This window comes from Pygocentrus nattereri, chromosome 7 (genome assembly GCF_015220715.1).
Source record: "Pygocentrus nattereri isolate fPygNat1 chromosome 7, fPygNat1.pri, whole genome shotgun sequence".
NCBI lineage: Eukaryota > Metazoa > Chordata > Actinopteri > Characiformes > Serrasalmidae > Pygocentrus > Pygocentrus nattereri.
The window spans coordinates 18,293,034-18,314,280 of record NC_051217.1 but is presented as its reverse complement, the minus strand read 5'-3'; the positions used below and the strand labels follow the sequence as shown (position 1 = coordinate 18,314,280).

Sequence of the window (21,247 nt, the reverse complement as noted above, 5' to 3'; positions counted from 1 at the left end):
AAGCACTGATTTGATAAACTTGAGATCATATAGACCAAAGGACATGTCAGGTTTCACATATTGACATTACTGGGTTAAGTGATGCCTGCAAGCAAACAAACAAACAAACAGAAGGTGGCGGGAGTCTGGATAGCAGTACCGTCACTGTCCGCTGGGGGCAGCAGCGGGTTTTCGCGACATCACTGCGTTAGCTCACTGCTAGCAGGCGGTGGCCGCTTAACAAAACGATATTTTCTGGGTTTTGGAGGTCGCAGTTTTTATATTTGAAGAGTGTGTAAAAGGTACGTGCTCTTCAGACATTTCATTTTGCTATCCGTGTTGCAGCCGCATCACCGCGACTGCAGGTTTTTATATAAATCTGTAGCTGTTAGCCTGTTAGCTGTTAGCGGTTTCTAAAATAGTTAACTTCACTGTAAACACGGCTAACGGCTAGTTCGCTAATCTTAAAAAAACACCGCTTTGCTAGTTAACCTTGGCCGACCACAGTGAACGGTGTTTAACAGAAGGACTGTGCTCTTGCAGGGAACTGAATCCTAGCAAAAAGCAGTGCTTTTCGCCCGCTTCTTGTTTGTATTTTTCCGTTCCACCTTAAATGGTGCAGCAGTTACTTTACATTCTGCGCGTTGCTGCACCATTTAAGGTGGAACGGAAAAATACGAACAAGAAGCGGGCAAATAGGAATCTTAATTTCAGCCTTGGGTGCTTTTCTGTCTTTGCTCAAAATATTAAATTTTCTCTAACGTTACATTAAAATATGTGCTTGTCTAGCTAATGCTGGCCACAAACAGTGCTCCTCTATTTGATCCTAGTCCCAAGAAAATCTTCCTCCTTCACTGTTTTACTCTTGCTCACATCATCTTTTGAAATCATCCCAATAGAAATAAAGTTAGATCAACCAGAGTTCGTGCACAACAAGCAGAGCCAAGCTAACTAACTAGTTAGCTAGGTACGTAAATCTTTGACAGCTACACTATGTTAAAATCAAGGGTATTAATAGAGAGATTGTGCTTGTGCTGCAGTAACAGACTCTGCTTTGCTGGGGAGGCTACATGTAATGTATTTAAAATATTTGGGATATATTATGTGTTCATCCAACGTCTAAATATAGACAATTTAGCCCCTTTAGGCAAATCAGAGCCAATTTTGTGGCATGATGCCCCAAACAGGAATCTGTTTTTATTTACATTTACATTTAGGGCATTTGGCTGACGCTCTTGTCCAGAGCGACTTACAATTTGATCATTTTTACCCAGGTAGGCCAAGGTGGACCCTTATTGGTATAGTGTAGGGTGCTTGCCCCAGTCTACAGCGTAGAAGGCAAAGGTGTTAACCACTACACTAGCCAACCACCCCACCCTTTCTCTTCACCTTCAAAATGACCACAAATTAATATTCAGCAATGAGAGCATCCGTTAGGTCAGATACTGATGTTGAATGATTAGTTCTGGATCACAAGGGCCACTTCAGCTCATCCAATATCAATCACTCCATCGCTCTAGATAATGCAGCTCCACTGCTCCACAGCCCAATGGTGGGGAGACTTTATACCCCTCTGTGTGGCACTTGGCATCTGGCATTGTGTGCAGCTGCTGCCCCCTTTCTGAAGTGGAGATCTGCCTTTCCTGCAGATATTGTACATACTGTGTGCCAAAAGTACTGAATTCGCTATTGAGACAGGATGTCTGGATACTTTTGGACACACCACATAGTTAGTAACAGGCTTGTTGGTCTTGGTCAGTCTCTTTTTGGTGCTTTGGGTTACTTGGACATTAGCCCATGCTTTGGTGCTTTATCACACTAGGAAAACAAGCAGAGGCTTCCACCCATAATGGATATTGATGTGAAGAAGTTGAAAGTCAATGAACTGAAAGAGGAGCTCCAGAAGAGGGGACTGGACACTCGTGGGCTCAAAGCAGACCTGGTCGACCGGCTGAAGGCTGCTTTGGAAGCTGAAGAAGCCACACAGGAGAATGCTGGAGCTGGTGATGCTCAGCAGATTGACGCAGGTAGGATGATTCTTGTCCATTATGCATTGCTTTCATGTTAATTTAACATTTGCGTGCAGTCAGTTCACTAGTTTCTGTTTACATGGTTCTGTCAGCATAGATTAGGGGTCAGAAAGCAAGATTTCTCAGTTTATCAGATAAGACAGGCCTGTTGAATAGAAGGATCAGGGACATGCTTTTTGGCCAGTCCTCACGTTGGGCTTAAAGGACATGAATTCTCCCCGTCCATTCACTCATATACCCATATGTAGGAATTATGCTGCAAAAAACATCTGATCCGATTTGATCCGTTTTGTTTGAATTGTTTGTGTGATGTGATGAAAAACACCATATTTACATATATTTGCATATTCAGCCTACGGTAGTTTAGACCTATCCATTTACGCAGACATTGTGAGGAGTGTTGGACATGGCATAATACAGGGCAGCCAATCAGAACAGACATTGTTTATCTATGAGTTTTAAAAAAGGTTGTCATGTAACTATGAATTGTGACTGGTTTGACACCACACAAACATCAAAGTGGACCTCGAAAAAAACAAAATGCATCAAAAATGTAGGTTACTGAGAAGTCCTGCTTTGCAAAATACACCACAGGTGGTAAAGGTACATACAGACCCATAAACTATAAATTTATATTGGTCAGTACATCAATATGCAGTTAGTATTCCTCTGACACGTGTATAATAACAGGTGCGGAGGAGGCTGATTATGAAGAGGGCTCTCACCAGGGGCAGCAGGGAGATGAAAGCACTCAGTCTGGGGAACATGAGGTAAAAGTGGCTCCTGATGTGGATCATGGTGCTCCTGACCTCTCTGGAGACGTCTGCGTGAACAAAACCGAGATGCTGGAGGAACATGTGCCCAAACCAGAAACAGAACCACAGCTTGTCTATAAGGAAGGTCAGATTGTTGTTAACATGACTGCCCTGATCATGTGTCTGTAACATAGTTTATGTATCTAGTAATAATGATATTAATCGTAATTTATATTGGACATTTCATTTTAGTTGCAAATTTCAAATTACTTTATATAGGAAGGTATGCAAAACATTGAAGATATATAACATGGTTTGTCTAAAAAAGTAAAGTTTGTAATAAAACAGGATGATTACAAATTGTTAAATAACAAAGCAAAATGACCCAATTAACTAGGCATCTGCTAGAGGAAACACTGTTGTTTTTAAATTGGATTTAATCCCCTTCCAAACTGATATTTCCTGATATTCTCTGCATTCAGGAGATATATAGAAAAAAGATCTACCACTATTTGTAATGGCTTCTGGTGCTACTTAAAGGGAATTCCATAGATTTTTTTAACAATTCTGCATAATGCGGTTGTTGAGTTGTAAAGAAAGTCATTCAGAGTAGTTTGATGCAAAAAGGTTAATTGCAGAGAAATGTACAGATATTTGTTTACAGTGGTGGTGATAGGAACCAGGGGTTGGGATGTCTACAGCACAATTATAGCCATTTTATTTACCATTTTAACCACCAATAAACCACTTCTGATGTATGTAATATTGATGATGGTAAAATAGTGGGAAATCTGGAAGGAAAACTTTTTTTTTTCTTTTGGAACTATTTTGCCTTATAATGCCCTGTATGTGTCTCTCCGCCATGAATGGCACTCAAGCCAAAACCTTATCACAAAAGTATCGAAAAACTATTGTATGCATTAGGCAGTCTGGATGCAGTTAACACTTCTTCTGTCACCAACACTGAATAATTCCCACTCTGTAGGTTTCTCAAGAACAAAGCATTTCATGCCAAACCTCCATTTAATTAGGGAGGGATTTTATAAGCGCTTTTGAATATAAGTTGAATGTATAATCTAAAATAGGGATGTACAATGACACTGGATTTATGTTGTTATGGGCAGATAATTGCTCAGAAAACATTATCAGTGTTGGACAGATGTTTAGATGTAAGCAATATTTCAAACCAGTATTTGATGGTGTATTTATTTGTAAATTTATTTGTAAAGCTGTGCTAAAATGTATTAATTTTATTAATTGTCCTATATTTTTAAGCTTACAGAAATAAATACATTTCGTTCTGTTGATAATCCAGGTAGATGTAGTCCCATCTTCTACATTTTATAAATATTTGTGTATCTCCATCATGAAAATATCAGACATTGGCTTTGCCTCATATTTCCTGTACTGTAATCTAAAATGGACAAAATTTTCCATCTCCTTCCTGTGTAGAACAAGAAGAACAACTAATAGATGTGAAGAGGGAAGATGAAGCAAAGCCAGAGGATCAGCAGCCAGAAGCAGCCAGTAGATGGGAGGACAAAGAGGCCCAGCACACTTCACAGCACAAGTCCCAGCAGGACAGCGGCACACACTACGGCCGCAAGAGACACTACGATGATAGCCACGGCTACGGCTACTATGAGCACCGGGAGGACAAGAGGTAATGGCAGCGGTTTTATGGTTTATTTTTACATCAGCGGTGTTTCAGCAAGCTTTCATGACATAGCACAAATAATTGGGCATGTACAACTGCATTATGTATTTAAAAAAAAAAAAATTACAGAATGATTTTAATCCAAAATATGAGAGCTGTACAGTCATGTATAATGTGACTAATTTAGAGTTAAGAAAGTTTAAAGTTTTTGTCAGACATCATATTAAAATGTGTTAGCAAATACAGTAATCTAGATTTGAGTAACGTTTGCTTACTTTAGAACCAGTAAATTCATAGATTTGAGCTGTGAGTTTGGTCTTTCAGAGAGTTTCTTTCACATCCAAAACTTAGACTTTGATTTACATGTTCTTCATAGTACATTTTCTGCCAGTGCTGTTTTTGCTCTGGGTTTGTTCTGAGGAGTTTTGTTGGAATTTGCCTTTTGCCTGCCTGTGGAAGTAGCTTTTAAACACGATTGTGATCAGCCGAAAGGCCTGTCATTATTTTGTGGTCAGTTGACTTGTGAATGGTGGCGCTCACTTCAGGGATACTCCAGGGCCAGGATTGAGAAAAACTCTTTTAGAGAAATGAATTGCTGTTCTGGTTAGTTTCAACTAATATAATCTGAAATCCAGCATATGATTTAGGTCCCGCTCACCTCAGCCACCAGCCGAAGAAGACGAGGACGATTTTGATGACACGTTGGTAGCCATCGACACATGTTAGTGCAAATCTCCCTCCTTTCCTTACCAGAGTGCTCTCAGATTACTCTGTATGCATGCCTGATTATGATACTATATGCCCATCATAAGTATACATGTATGACGTACAGAAGTAAGATTCTGTTTGTTCTCGCTTTTGTAGATAATTGTGACCTGCACTTCAAAGTGTCCCGGAACAGATACAGTGGCTACCCACTGACTATTGAAGGCTTTGCTTATCTCTGGTCTGGAGCACGTGCTACGTACGGTGTGAGCAAAGGTCGTGTTTGCTATGAGATGAAGGTAATTATTTCTTCCTTCTTATAGATTTAAAACCGTATGACCATAAGCCATACTGAAATGATTCCCAATCCCGGTCCCGAGAACTCCAATTCTGGATATGCACCGATATGGAATTCTGGGCTGTTTTGAGAGCCAAAATTTGTGGCGAACAGTACAATAACTGATTGTTTCAGTTGTTGAAAGAGCCGTGCATTTTTCTTTTATTGTATGACTTTATTCCTGGAATCCCTCCTGGATTATTTATACCCTCTGTTTATCCCTTAGGTTGGCTGCACTGTGCTGTGCCTCATTTAAAAATCAGTCTGAGCTACTGTAGAACACCTTGTAACTTCATTATGAGTGGGTGGGGTTTACCTGTTGTATACAGCATAGGTGATTATTATGTAAATGTGTTGTATATCGCTCACAGATGTTACACTTTTCATTTCTGTGTTTTCCCTCATGTAGTACAACAGATTAAACTCAGTATTTAATCGAGCCCCTCATACTTAATCAAGTGTATTAGAATATAGCAGTCACAGAAAATTTCCAGAGTGGTGTCACAGGAACAGCATTGTTAACCCCTACTCTGTTAAAGTGGAACTGCTGTCCCATATTGTTTGGCACAGAGGTGCAAAACTGAATCTTTATACCTGTTCGGGCAGATAACTGAAGAGATCTCAGTCAAGCATCTTCCCAGCAGTGAGCCTGACCCTCATGTGGTGCGAGTGGGCTGGTCTCTGGATTCCTGCAGCACACAGCTTGGTAAGGAAACAATTCAGCATTTTTAACCTTTCCCCATCTCTGCAAGAACTTCTAGTTTGTCTAAGAGGGCAGAAGAGCTGTGAGAATGCTGCCTGCAGTTAAGAGTAATGTACTGCTTGGTCAATCATGATTCTGTTTTCATCCATTTCTGAATGGAGAATTGAGAGAAACTCAGTAGCCTAAAACTATCAGGAAAGGGTTAACTTGGAGTTACATCCATATAAGCAGTATATGACGAGCATGAGGTACTAAAAGAACATTTTGCACAAAATGCAAGGCATCACATGTTGCAGTAGGAGAGCTGGTCTACAAGAGGTCAGAAATGAGTCAGGTTTACTCACTAGCAAAATAATTAGCACTATAATATGGAAGTTTGCTGATAGCAGTTGATGTGTTTTGCTCTTTTGTACTTTAGGAGAAGAAGCTTTCTCTTATGGATACGGTGGAACTGGCAAAAAGTCCTCCAACTGTAGATTTGAAGATTATGGAGAGAAATTTGGTGAAAATGATATCGTCGGATGCTACATTGTGAGTAGAACTTACATTTCTGGGTTCTAGACATTATTGATGATGATTGAAGATGATAATGTGTGCATATTCCTGTCTCTATCAGGACTTTGACAGTAGTGAGGAGGTGGAAATTGCATTTTCCAAGAATGGGAAGTGCTTGGGAGTGGCATACCGGGTGTCTAAGGAGGAGCTGGCTGGTCGAGCACTTTTCCCACATGTTCTGGTCAAGAATTGTGCTGTGGAGTTTAACTTTGGCCAGAAAGAGGAGCCCTTCTACCCCTCGCCAGACGGATACACATTCATTCAAGCTGTTAGAATTGAGGACAGGACAAGAGGTACTGTGGGCCCAGAGAACAAGGCTGATTGTGAGGTAAGTATTGTTGAGCCATTACATTTTGTAATGGTTAATTATAAATTATTGTTTTTTTTGTTTGTTTGTTTTGTTTTTTTTTTTTTTAACTAGAATTATCGATAGGTTCATGTTTACTGTTTTTGACAAAAGTGCTAAATATATCCCATTTGATTAAGTTAGACCTGGTTCTGTTTATATTTAGTTTTTTCAGTTTTTCTATTTGGTCAGCCTAACATTTGCACATGCTGCTGTCAACACTGCTGTGCATTTGTCTTAGATCTTGATGATGGTTGGTCTCCCTGCATGTGGCAAAACGACCTGGGCCAACAAGCATGCTGAGATGAACCCGGACAAGAAATACAACATCCTTGGAACCAACGCCATCATGGACAAGATGAAGGTAAACCTCACACTGTTACAGTGCCTGGAGCGTCTTTTCTCTATACATTGGTTGTAAGTCATTAAAAAAAAAAAAAAAAAATAAATAAATAAAAATCACACACACATCTTCTAAGCCGCTTCTCCTTCTGGGTCGCGGGGGTGCTGGAGCCTATCCCAGCTGTTATGGAGCAGAAGGCAGGATACACCCTGGACAGGTCACCAGTCAATTTTAAAAATCATGTAAAAAATTGATATATATATATAATAGCACACAGATGGGCTCATTTAAAAGTGAATATATTACTAAACATAAATTAACTGCATTAGATCACATGCTGAAATAGACTGACACCATTGTGCTCAGAGCTTGTGGTCGCTTTTCTTAGTTTCCTTGTTCATGGTTTGTATTTTGATGTTTATTTTGTCGACTTAGTTTGTTCTGCCTAAGATCCAAATGTAAATAAATAAAATTGCAAACGAACTGGCAATTTTATACTTGTTCTTCCTGTGATGGGACACCATGAAGCAAATGAGATCTACATGAAGAGTGAAGAGAAGAAGGGCCTTAATGCCTGAACAGTGTTGAACCTGAGGTGCATGCAAAATGATATTCCTTCTGACAGTTTTAGCTTTTAGAAGCGCTCTCATTTATCCATGTCCTTAGTTTAGTAGTTTCCACTGGGATTTCTTGCTGATGAGTGAGTTGGCTGATGTACTGGAAGTTGGATGTTTCTAAGAGGGTGAAGATGGAACATGTATTTGCTTCTAAACATGGATTGCAGTCTCAGTTTTTTTTTTTTTCTTTTAAAGAGCCGTTTTGTAACTATGTGATGTCGCATTCTTTTAAATGGAGCGTTGAGCTATGCAAAAAAGCTCAGTACAATACTTCTGACACAGTAGTCCTGCCAGATGTAGTCTACTGCCCTACTGTTCACCCAGCAGTCAGGTCTTCTAAGAGTTTTATTTATTTATTTATTTTTTTAATTATTATTATTATGACTTTCATTTTTTAAACTGTGCCAAAAAAATCTAAATTAATGTGTATAAAATTTAATTTACAGTGTTTGCAACAACCTGTTGCGGGACCGAAACCCAGCACTGTGATAAAAGAGGAGGTAAAAACCTGCTGAATTGCATAGATGCAGACTGCATGATATACGGAGCAGTTTTTAAAACATTACTTCAGTTATTGCATGTTGTTTGCATTTCAGCCCCCCGATATATCTGAAAATGACCTTCCGCAGTGGGAGGTGGAAAAGCTTGTGTTGAAAGATCAGCTGAAAGAGCGGCAGACTGAGATAGAGGAGCTTAAGGTCCAGCTGGAGGAAAAGGAGGCGGAGTGCCAGTGGTTGAAGCAGGAGCTTTATCGCCTGTGGGAAATTGTCCAATCAGAGCACCACGCATCGTCTTCCTTGACCACTCAAACTAATGTTCCAGGCTCAATTTTCGCAGATCACCATGAGGAGCCGACCCCATCCACTTCAGAAAGAAGTAAAGACTTCCTGCCTGTAAATATCGAATTCCCTGCCTCTCTCTTCATGGATCGCTGTTGGAGCAGTGAGGCATCCGTTCTCCCTGATGTAACTTTAAGAGAAATCACTGCTGTCAATGATAAAATCTTGTTACGCATGAGCAACAACAGGCCAGACCGTTACGGAGCCCTAGTGTTCAGGAGCATCATTTCTCAGGAGCTTTATGAGCAGTGGGTAATGAATACTAACTGGGACGGTTCCCGGGGCAAATGGGGAGTGCCCCACAATGTCCGAGATTTTGTAACAAGGAGAGTAAGGGAACGATTTCCTTACATGACTAATGAGGACAAAAAGGCAGTTAAAGAGCGTGTTAATGAGTGCTTAAGGATGCGCCGGAAATCGATTGTTCCAATTCCGTATTCAAGTAAATAAACTACGGATGCTGGTGTCTGGCTTTAGCATACTGTATTAACTTTCTGATTTATTTATTAATGTATTTATTTTTAAATGTTTTCCTTTAGTTTGTCTTTGATCAGAATATGTGAATTTCTTTGACTTGCTTCAGCTTCTTCTGAAATGAATGCTAATTGAAGCATGTAACTGGTTAATGATGTTGGAGTGCATGTAATGGTTTCAAAGGAACCTTTAAAATGTTCTTGAAATGTTTTAAGTGTTTTTAACTTTTTAAAATCCCAGATTTATTACATGCCAAGCTGTATTTTTAAGTATCTTCCGAGCTACAATGCAAACTAGTTGAGTTATTCTTTAGTTAGAAGTTTGTTATAGTTGTAATGTTTGGAGCTGCTGGCGGTTGCTGGTCATTAAATGGGTAAGGCTAATACTAACTGATATATTAAATGAGTCCATCTGTTTGCATAATAAGGGTCCTTAAATACCTCCTTTTTCACTTCTAGGCACTTAACACACTTGTCTTTCAGTTTTGGTTACTAAATGTGTACTGTACTGATGCCCTTACATGATGAAAAAATGATAAATGTGCTTTCTGTAGGTTCCTGTTTTTTGCAAGAAATGTAAGAGAGTATATGATACTGTTGAATCTCTGTGTTTTAGAAGTTGGCTTCTGGTTCCTGGTATTTGCAGCAGACTGACACTGAAACGCCTAAATCTCAGACTCTTTGGACTTTTGGACACATTTCTTAACATTTAGAAGTAGCGTCCAGGTTTTTCAGACCACTTCACACATCTTGACGTGTCACATGCATAGATTTTAAAAAGAATGTCCAGTTCAATGTTTAAGTCTCCAATGCAAAAGCAGAATTATACTGATGAAGTATAAAAAAAAACCTTGCATGTTAAATATGATACTGAGTAGCTCAACATCTTGAGAACTATTTAATCTGTCATTATATTAAACGTTAACTACAAACGTGTTCATGAGCTTCTGCCGCAGATCCGCAGCAACTTGCATGCTAACAGCACTCCTTGCCAGAGAAACGGTGGCATTCTCATAATCCAGTTAACCACCAGGGCACTTAAGCTGCACTGAAAATACTGTACTTCAGGTCTAGATGAGGACCAAGGAACTTAATCATCTGCATTTATTTTCAGTTCCATTGAGTGGACAGATTTTTGCTTAAAACATGAAATCTGCAATTTTAGGATTTTGATTTAATCCAATCTTTTGCATTTTATGATACATGTTATATGATTATGATAAATAACATGAGGCAGTAAATTGCACTTGCGCTGTACTTGTGACCGACATGTTGTAGCAAAATTATATATTACTCATTGTAATAAATAGCCACTTGTTTCTTATTTTCAATGTAGTACTTTATTTGTAAAGAATTTAAATTGCCAGTTTGGCCCTTTAAGGAGTAGATGATATGTACATTATGCCTTTGGCTTAGAGAAAGTACTGGAAGTATGCTAGTGTGTTTCACATATTCATTTAGTCTGTATGTTCTGAGCTTTGGGTTTAAAAAAAAAAAAAAAAAAGTCTAATAATAACAGCCATTGGCGATTTTGGCTATAAAGAAATCAGCCATATAAATTCATGATTAGTGCATCCCTGCTTCCAAGCTTTGTTCAGTGTCCACATCTGGAAGGCTCCCTGTGTTGATCGTAGGTGATGGGACTGCGGCGCCAGAGGAACTACGCTGGCCGCTGGGATATCCTGATCCAGCAGGCCACCCAGTGTCTGAACAGGTTGATCCAAATCGCCGCCCGCAAGAAACGCAACTACATTCTGGACCAGGTACTGCCTACAACCCCCATAATTCTCTACAAAGACAAAACTGTAGATGACCTCTCATGCCCTTTCTCTAATGTATTATTTATTTATCTTTCAGGGAGCCAAAATATGATAGAGTAGAAGAAGCATCAGCCTCTGTTGAGTTTTGTTGTGCTGTATTGTAAAGAAATGCTGCTATTTTGTAAAATGACAGGAAAAGTGCTTATCACTGCTGTTCTCGTCAGTATCTTGAGCATCCCTTATCTCTCATATTGCATATTGTCTTGTGAGCCTCTCCGATATTGTACAAGTAGTCCATTACAGTGTTAAGATGTTGAGAGACAAGTAATCTCTGCCTGGTGAGTAAGAAAAACAACTTTTGTTGCTACGGTAATTGTAACAGAAGTAACCTTTGTAGTGATTTTTAAAGAGACCTCAGGATCATGTTCACAGTTGGAAATGTTGAATGTTAATGTTTTGATGAAACATTTAAGGTAAGTGAGAACTAACATGTTTAGCTTTGTAGGACCTTGTTTGGTTGCAAGGTAAGTAGGGTCAGATGGGTGAGCCTTGATTACCTTGGAAACAGTGAGTATTCTCAGGTAAGTATTATATGTGTGTATATGTCTGAAGGGCTGAAGCACCAGTACTGGACAGGTGAGTAAAGGTAAGTTATGGGACCCTTTAAGGATAGTAGAGGTACGCTTTTGATCCTTAATTGCTTTGTTAACACCTTTTAAGCACCAGTAGAGCATAGTTAGCAGAGAGAGAGTTAGCAATAGAACATGAAAGGGTTTTTTCCCCCAATGTACAATTTACATATATTTTTGTACATTTACATTTATTACATTAAAACATTTTATATATTTGTGTTATTATGTATTATTAAAAAGACACATGTCTGATTTCTGAGTCTGCCATTGGTAATGCAAGCTGAAATTTGTGCAGTGACAATATAATAAAAATTTTACAAAGCAGTAATGTAGAAACAGAATTAAACCTTGTAGGACTTGAGGAGCCTTACTTAATAATGCTCATTTAACATTTTCCTCCATTTTCTAAGGATTGTTCAACGATTACCAAGTCAAATTGAAGGAAACCCACTGATTTAAAATTTTTTGCATGATTAAATACTTAAAATTGGTTTGATGTGAAATGCAGTTTTCCCTAGCAATTTTGTCAAAACTGCACTTCAGCATATTTTGATATAATAATCAAGTAATCAGTTAACCACAACAAACAAAAAAAACAAACTTGCAGGAACTTGATGTAGGACAATGACCTGCTGTTGCATAAAAATTGGCAGCGTGCAGAGAAATACATGGTGAAAACATTTTTTAGTATTAAACAGTTAAGAGTTTTGTTTGTCCAAGAAACATAGTCATTGTTTCTGGGCCTCGATCAGCTAGAGCCATTAGCCTAGTTAGTGATACAGCTGCGCTATTTCTGACTTCTCTGTTACATCCTTAACAACATGTCTTTGGTACTGAGTTTAAGTTTGTGAACTCGCGTTTGGAAGTACCAAGACGTAATATGTACATGCTTACTGGGAATGAGGACTAAAATAACCACATTTTACAGTCCAAAACATAAAATCAGTTCTTCATTAAAGTGTTGGTCGAGTAATCTGTTTGGTTGTCTGGTTAGTTGCCTTTAGTTCCCAAAAGAACTGCAATTCCTGGCACTTTTCCGTGTTGGTTACAACAGAAATAGAAACAATGCTGTCAGCCCGTGGCTGCAGTGAAAATGGGCATTGGAATTATAATGTTGGAAATACATTGGAAATATTACACTCCCTATAAGTAAAGAACAGCAATATGAAAGAAACTGACTAGAACAACCAATGTGTTCTATGCCATTATTTCCTAAAGAGTAATGTGATGGCCTACTGGACTGTAAGAGTCACCATGACATACCAGTGTCGTTCCATTCCACAGTTAGCCTAAGAGCTCTCTCTAGCTACAGTTTTGTGAGCCTCTCCATTTCTTTGAAACACTGAAATCAAGATGTGTTAAGACACATCCTGCATTTACAGAAAGGGAAATAGCAAAGCACAAATTCATTTGTTCAGCTTTAATGTTCACTGCTGAAAGACGCTCGTCATGAGGAAGCTGAGTGTGTCCTCACTCAGCTGCTTGGTCAGTGTAGCTGAGGGGCTGGGATTCACAGATAAGAGGCTAGCTGGTTAAACCAATTCATAACAAGCAATGAAATATCCCTGCAAATAAAAAAAAAAGCTGTCAAACACTGAAATATCTTGTAAAGTCATTGATAGTAAATGGGATTTGTGTTTATTTAACTCATGACTGAACATTTAATTTGGCTAGATGTTGAGGAAATTAGTTGAATTACCTATAGAAACATATAACTTAACAAAGATTCAGAAGATTTACAATTAGAACTTGGATCCATATCACCACTGCTATCTAGAGAAGCAGAACTTGCCAAATAGCTCTGTCTCCGTATCTGATAAATATCTGAACACTCTTTTGAGTGGTGTAAGTCAAAAGCAATATTGGAGCTAATAGGAGCCCTTTGTGGTTTCATAATGACTTGCAGATAACATGTTTACCATTCTTATTGCAAACTAATAACTGAGCCAGTTTGCCAAGAACATAACATTTAATCAGTGATTTTATAAAATGTATTATTATTATTATTATTATTATTAGTAGTAGTAGTAGTAGTAGTAGTAGTAGTAGTAGTAGTAGTAGTAGTAGTAGTAGTAGTAGTAGTAGTATCATTTTAAACAAGTAATTGGTTATAACTGAGTGATCAGGCCATAGATCGAAGTATACTTGCACCATGAACAGTTACCCATGTACTCAGTAACCCATGCACATCTGTAATAGAAACCAGACAGCTGAATTTAATGCTTCTAAAAGCTACCCCAGTTCTTGCATGAAATGGTTTCACAGTAGTTCCGTTGGCCATTCATATTTTTAATGACTTAATAGAGGGAAGGTTATTATGAGGCAAAATAGCACTAAAACAAAACATTTTCCTTTTTTGGGACTAACATTAATAACATTATAAAGAATGAGTTGCTATCCACTCTACGTGACTAAAATATGCAGAAATTTTTAAATATCAGTGGCATTCCTGTTTGAGTCACTAATCATTTAAATGCTTTTAATCGTCCCCAGTTGTTGGATATAGTACTGACATGTTTTTGTATTGTGAGTTTAAAGCAGTTCTTATTGGAGTCTTGTTTGAAGCTGTACCTTAGTTCTGTGAAAGGGTCCCTATTAACCTCTTTGTTGTAGATGGGGACAATGAGGTGTTCAAGGTAAGTAAAGTGGAGCTGTGAGAGGCCATCAGTAGTTCAGAAGGGGAAAAAAAACCTCTCTCACTTCATCATTGCAGGGTTCAAGTCGCCCAAGCCAGAACACAAAGTAACAATAACGAACAGCTTCTACTTCTTTCTTGTCACCATTGCTAGACAAATGTATATGGATCAGCCCAGAGACGAAAAATGCGTCCTTTTGAAGGGTTTCAACGCAAGGCTATTGTAATTTGTCCCACGGACGAGGATTTAAAAGAGCGAGCGTTAAAGCAAACTGATGTGGAAGGGAAGGATGTGCCCGATCATGCTGTTTTAGAAATGAAAGGTAGGAATGCTGTGGATAAAAGCAAACCACTTTTAAGTAAAACAGATTCAAGATCTATGCTCAACTATTTGTTTTTTGTTTTACAATCAAACTTGGACAATACCCCTACCCCCTTCATCATTGCTTACTGCCAGAACTTGCCCTTTGAGGGCCCTTTGGCCCAAATTTGATTTTTCTGCCCCACCCCTCCCTTTTGTCCTGTCAAAGCACTGCAAACTGAGCAGTATACTAATAAAAACTTACTTACTTACTGAGGCTTAAATAGGTCTGTTGTTTGATCTGAAATTTTTACTGAAATTTCCAGCCAAATTGGCAAAGTCCGGAATGTTTGGAGGTGCTATGCCTCTGACCTGTGCAACATCAAGGCATTACTTGGTTTGCAGGGCACTGTTCGCTTCCTTCACCCCTTAAATCTAAAACTTTCTGCCTGTCTGGATCATTCAGATGTGTGTGTGTGTGTGTGTGTGTGTGTGTGTGTGTGTGTGTGTGTGTGTGTGTGTTTATTTATTTATTTTTATTTTTCATGTCTGTATAGACTAGAGCAAATATTGAACCCTTGCTATCAGGGACACCATGTTTGCTCCAGGCTTTGTTTTTGTCTGCCATCTCCATATGGTTCTGTGTTCTCCTTTTCATCCCTGTGTTCTTTTAGTATTGTGAAATACCTCTTACGTGATATTAATTGAGCTTCTTCTTTTGTCTCCTGGTGGTGTGACTACCTGCCTCCACTGCATCCCCCTCCCTCTCTTCTGCTTTTCTTCTTTCCACATCTCTCCTTCCTCCTCTTTCTCTGTGTTTCTCTGTCTTTCTCTCGGCTGTCCCTTTCTCTCTTTTTGGCATGATGTCTGCTTAAAGCCAACTTTGTGCTGCCGGAGCCTGGAGACTTCCTGGACGAGGTGACTTTTGTTGAGCTGCAGAGAGACGAGGCAGAGAAGCTCGTGAAGGAGTACAATGAAGAGGGCCGCAAGGCAGGGCCTCCACCTGAGAAACGTTTCGATAACCGGCAGATGGGCTTCCGTGGCCATAGTGGAAGCGGTGGTGGCAGCTTCCAGCGCTACGATAACCGTGGAGGCCCACGAGGAGGAGGAGGCGGTGGCTATCAAAACCGCAGCAGCTCAGGAGGAGGAGGAGGAGGAGGAGGATACAGAGGAGGTCTTGACTTGCTTAATTTTAATTGAGTAGTGCTCTCTACTATGCAAAGTGCTACATAGTGGACCATATGAAATAAAAAAAAAAATAAAAAAACTTGATAATCTTTTTAGTGCTTTAAAGCTGCACTATGTAAGATATTTTGTTAAGATGGAAAGAAATTACATTACCTAGTTGGGGGAGCGGCGATGGGGAACATGCTAAAATATGAAATATGGTGTGCATGCGTTGCAGCGAGTCACCCTGTAAAGCCTGAAGTGATAATTGTAAAAGTCAGAGGCATTGAGTTGGATTTTGCAAGTTTTTTTTAACCATGTCATACATCTTTACATATTAGTATCACAAGCACAGGCTGGAAAAAAGCTCAGGTTCGATGTTTACATCCAGTTTACAGCTGGCTCAATGGTGACATTCTGTATAAATAAAAATAACGTGTGGCCACAACTTGGTAAGACATGAGAACGAGATCCTAATGCATATACACGATGATCTCTTAATTATTGCGTTCCCACGCCTTACTAAGTCGTGACCACACATTAGGATTTTGCTATATATATATATATATATAATTATACGGATGAAGATTTGATGACAGCAGTAGATCTTGTAGTATAACATTTGAACATCTGGAACAAAAATCTGCATTAAGAAGTGATGATCCTTGTACATCTGAATCAGTAATTCCAAATCAGAAACCCTTCATTCTGTGTGAATCGTTCAATGAAAGTAGGGAGTTTTTCTGTGTAATTCTCTCAGTTTCCCATGTAATTCAAGTCCTGTATAAATAAAGCTTAAACAGATAAACCACAACAAACAATATCTTACATGTTGAATGCATCTTCAATTGTCAGGTTACAACCGTGGTGGCTACAACCAGAATCGCTGGGGTGGGAATTACAGAGACAACAGCTCAAGAGGCGGATACAACCGTAACCAGCAATCTGGAGGAGGATACAATGGCAACCGCCAGAGTTCCTATAACAAGGATGGATACAACCAGGCAAGTCCATCAACAATTTATATAATGTTGTAATAAACTTGAAAGGATACCTTTTGTACAGTGTCTTGTAAGTCTCTTTCATGTGCTTAATATAGGGGTACAACCAGGGATACAACCAAGGCTATAACCAGGGCAACTACAACCAAGGCAGCTACAACCAAGGCTATAACTATGGGAGCTACAGCCAGTATCCAGGATATGGCCAAGGCTACAGTGATACTCCAGCCTCAGGCCAATCTTACAACCAGCAACAGAGCTACAATCAGCAGTACCAGCAGGTAAGCTGGTATTTAAAGCTTAATTTTATTCATTGCTATTTGTCTGTAAAGTTGACACTCATCCAGTACCCAGTAGGGGTGGAAATCACAGGGCATCTCACGATACAATATTATCACAATAGGTTGCACACGATGATGATATCACAATACTGCGATTCTGTGATCCTCAAAATATTGCAAGACAGTCCTCTATGAAACATCTGTGATACATGCCCCTAAATAGGCAAATAGCAGGAATTATGTATTTATTAGTGTTGGTTTAACAGAATTTGCCTCTTTATGCACACATATACTGACTGCATGTATCATCATTCCAGTGTAATATAGCCATAAACTGTCAGAAAGCAAAATCGTTCTGGGGTCTAAAGGTAGGACACAACTTTGCCTCACAAAAATCCTTTCTAACTGTGCAAACATACAGAAAAAAAATAATACATTCATGCAAAAATGATATATGCAAATAAACCCATTGATAGACTAAGTAAATACTGGTAGCACTCAGGGATTGATTTAAAAACTGTCTTAATTGTAGGCTGACTTCAGGATGACGAAGATGGTGGCTATGCATGTTCATGTCCTTTATTTTGATGAGACAGTTCTTGTAAATCATATAGTCTCTGTTTATTTAATTAATTCCTTCAATGCTGTAAAAGCTGAAAAGTTGAATTGGGCCCAGACATTTGACTTGAAAGAGGCCAGTGCCTGTCTGATTTGTTTCCCCATGTTGTCTGCCATTTCTCCACTCCCCTCCACCACAAGTTTATCCTGTTCATTTGATTAGCACCTTAGCGCCACCATGCAGAGTCATGAAGTAGAGGAGTCCGGTAAATCAAATTGCAGTCCGTTAAGAGCGTTTACAGTGCATGCATATTTCAATAAATAATGAAATATTATATATTTGGCACTAGTGTATCGATAACGTATCACAAAATATAGCGATACGATATGTTGCCATATCAATATTTTATCCTACCCCTAGTACCCAGTATCAGTATTCTCCAGTGTTGCTTTTTCTCAGAAATTATGATAATGTTAACATGGCAGTAGAGTAGCAGTAAAGTGAATAGGTTTGATTGTTATTTTAGAAAAACTTGCTGGCTATTTTAAATTGGATGTACTTTATATTTCTTACGCTGAATCATACATATCTTATTTGAATACCCAGTTAGTTAAAAACAACACTACATCACTATGAATTGGTACTGGAAAAGGAAATAGAGCCGTCGTACCATTTGTGAATGTTGTCATTAACATTCTGGTTCACTCTCTCCCGCCAGTATGCCCAGCAGTGGCAGGAGTACTACCAGAACCAGAGCCAGTGGAACCAGTACTACAGCCAGTATGGCAACTACTCTGGGCAACAAGGTAACAGCCAGGGATCCCAGGGCTCTCAGTGAAGTGTGTGTAAAAATACCATCCCGCTACTGTCATCCATCTTATTACACACTCGCATATAAGCATGCATGCCCCATCACCTTTTACTGTAACTCCATCCTTTTGCGTATATTTCAGACATCCTTACCTGCCAAACAGCCAACAAGCTGCATCTTAGATTCTGTTGTAGTTTGAGAGAAAACACTGTTCTAGTTGGAGAGATCAGAGAAATATCCTGTTATCTTTGTTTTGAACTGTACATTAATAATGTCACAGAAAAACTGTTATGACATTTAATCTGTGTGCATTATGCATCCAGGTACTGTTACCACAATGCAATGCAAAACACTACAGGAAATGACTGAATTCATTTGATGTGGTAAATGTTGATTTAGCGATATCATCGTGACTGATTGTGATTGATTTCTTCTTATTGATATATAGGGGCAGAAGGCAAAGCATGTTTTTGTTTAACCCGTTCCAATTTTGTGATTAACAGGTATAAAAGGAGATCTAAAACCAGGCAGTGTAAAATGACAGCCATTTAAATTTTTTCTAGATTTGCCAGGTTTTAATTCCACAGATTGTGTTATAGAAGAGATTTTAAGAATGTTGATAATCCTGATTCACTTATTACAGTGATAAGTTAATTATTATTCTTTTTTTTTTTTTGTAACTTTTTTTGGAAACGGCTTACAAGACTTTGTTCTTTGTGTTTGTACAGTCTGGTCGGATATTTTTTTTTCTTTTTCAGTCTGAAAATAAATTCTCATAATACACAAATATCAATGCTGTGTGTGACCTTCATTAGTGAAAGCAAATCAAATTTATTTGTATAGCGCTTTTTACAACTGATGTTGTCACAAAGCAGCTTCACAGAATTCCAGAAAAAACAGTTTTAACACGAATGTAAAACCGCCAGGTGAGCAAGCCAGGGGCGACGGTGGCGAGGAGAAACTCCCTCAGAGCTGAGGAAGAAACCTTGGGAGGAACCCAGGATCGCAAGGGGGGGACCTGTCCTCCTCTGGTCAAAATACCTACAAGTGATTATACTACTAATATTAATAGCAGTAGTATTAGCAGTAGTAATACACCTATATGAAAAAGACCTATATTTGATTATATATAGCCTGTGCATCAGATGTGCCCCTATTCTGGTAGGTTGGTTTCTGTTCTCAGTGACCTGAGAGTTGCAAGTACACTGCTCAAAAAAATAAAGGGAACACTCAAATAACACATCCTAGATCTGAATGAATGAAATATTCTCATCGAATACTTTGTTCTGTACAAAGTTGAATGTGCTGACAACAAAATCACACAAAAATCATCAATGGAAATCAAATTTATTAACCAATGGAGGCCTGGATTTGGAGTCACACACAAAATTAAAGTGGAAAAACACACGACAGGCTGATCCAACTTTGATGTGATGTCCTTAAAACAAGTCAAAATGAGGCTCAGTATTGTGTGTGGCCTCCACGTGCTTGTATGACCTCCCTACAATGCCTGGGCATGCTCCTGATGAGGTGGCAGATGGTCTCCTGAGGGATCTCCTCCCAGACCTGGACTAAAGCATCCACCAACTCCTGGACAGTCTGTGGTGCAACGTGGCGTTGGTGGATGGAGCAAGACAAGATGTCCCAGATGTGCTCAATTGGATTCAGGTCTGGGGAACGGGCGGGCCAGTCCATAGCTTCAATGACTTCATCTTGCAGGAACTGCTGACACACTCCAGCCACATGAGGTCTAGCATTGTCCTGCATTAGGAGGAACCCAGGGCCAACTGCACCAGCATATGGTCTCAGAAGGGGTCTGAGGATCTCATCTCGGTACCTAATGGCAGTCAGGCTACCTCTGGTGAGCACATAGAGGGCTCTGCGGCCCTCCAAAGAAATGCCACCCCACACCATTACTGACCCACTGCCAAACCGGTCATGCTGAAGGATGTTGCAGGCAGCAGATCGCTCTCCACGGCGTCTCCAGACTCTGTCACGTCTGTCACATGTGCTCAGTGTGAACCTGCTTTCATCTGTGAAGAGAACTGCAAAGTGTCTCATTTTTAATTTTGGGGTTCAAAGGGCCACTCTCAAGCACCCTGTGCCCACTTATTGTGGCCTTTAGGGAAGGTGCAGACTCTGAAGCAGCCTCTTACCTGAAATTCTTTACACGTGGTGACCACTGTTTACAGCTGACTGACCAACATGTGCGATCTGTTATGAGCTGTGTTATGCTTGTAATCTATATTGAGCTGTAAATAAATTGGCTGCATCAGGGGAAAAAGATGACTTTAACTCATTTTCATTGGGTAGAATACATGTATATCCTTTGCGATACACAAGTCTAGCCTGATGTCAACAAAATGTAGACCTATAGGGCAAGAAAGCTTGAGGGTACTTGGTTTAAGCCTTAAAGCAGAGGCTGCCCAGAACTCTAGCCCAAGTTCTCAGAATTTCTCCCCTCAGTCTTGGTCTCTTACTGTAGCCATTCCCACAGTATGTGTGTGATCAGAACTCACAAATTCTTATTAGATCCTAAATAATAATGTAAATTGTATTGAAAATCTAAAAACCTGTCATCCCTAATATTTTGACGTATATTAAAAAGCAGACAATCCTAGCCTCCATTTTTAAAAAAAGAAAGACAAGAAATTCTTGTTAAACCCTAAAGAAGTATATTGCTGTTGTTGGAACAAAACCTTGTATCTCCATTTTGATGTTTTTCGGTTTTTGATACTTTAAAACGCCTTGTTTTTACATC

General features: G+C 39.3%; 1 protein-coding gene across 2 annotated transcripts; it reads left to right on the top strand.

The window, feature by feature from the left end:
• The first annotated feature begins 146 nt into the window (after window positions 1-146).
• hnrnpul1 (heterogeneous nuclear ribonucleoprotein U-like 1) lies at window positions 147-19,275 on the top strand. Of its 2 annotated transcripts, XM_017699322.2 has the most exons (16): window positions 147-281; window positions 1,802-2,006; window positions 2,700-2,909; window positions 4,217-4,427; window positions 5,069-5,142; window positions 5,286-5,425; window positions 6,070-6,169; window positions 6,585-6,697; window positions 6,783-7,049; window positions 7,309-7,431; window positions 10,974-11,102; window positions 14,521-14,689; window positions 15,545-15,841; window positions 16,690-16,838; window positions 16,934-17,116; window positions 18,394-19,275. In XM_017699322.2, the coding sequence occupies exons 2-16, from the start codon at window positions 1,829-1,831 to the stop codon at window positions 18,511-18,513; spliced, it is 2,463 nt and encodes an 820-aa protein (XP_017554811.1). In that variant the 5' UTR covers window positions 147-281; window positions 1,802-1,828; the 3' UTR covers window positions 18,514-19,275. The 2 variants fall into 2 exon arrangements, with proteins under 2 accessions (XP_017554811.1, XP_017554903.1); XM_017699414.2 differs by lacking the exons at window positions 10,974-11,102; window positions 14,521-14,689; window positions 15,545-15,841; ... (1 more) ...; window positions 16,934-17,116; window positions 18,394-19,275 and adding exons at window positions 8,474-8,527; window positions 8,624-10,906.
• Window positions 19,276-21,247: the final 1,972 nt, after the last annotated feature.

Coding starts and splice junctions, on each gene's coding strand:
- hnrnpul1 (XM_017699322.2), top strand. CDS start 1,829: ATGGATATTGATGTGAAGAAGTTGAAAGTCAATGAACTGAAAGAGGAG. Junction 2,910..4,216: donor ACAGCTTGTCTATAAGGAAG/GTCAGATTGTTG, acceptor CTTCCTGTGTAG/AACAAGAAGAACAACTAATA. Junction 6,698..6,782: donor ATATCGTCGGATGCTACATT/GTGAGTAGAACT, acceptor TGTCTCTATCAG/GACTTTGACAGTAGTGAGGA.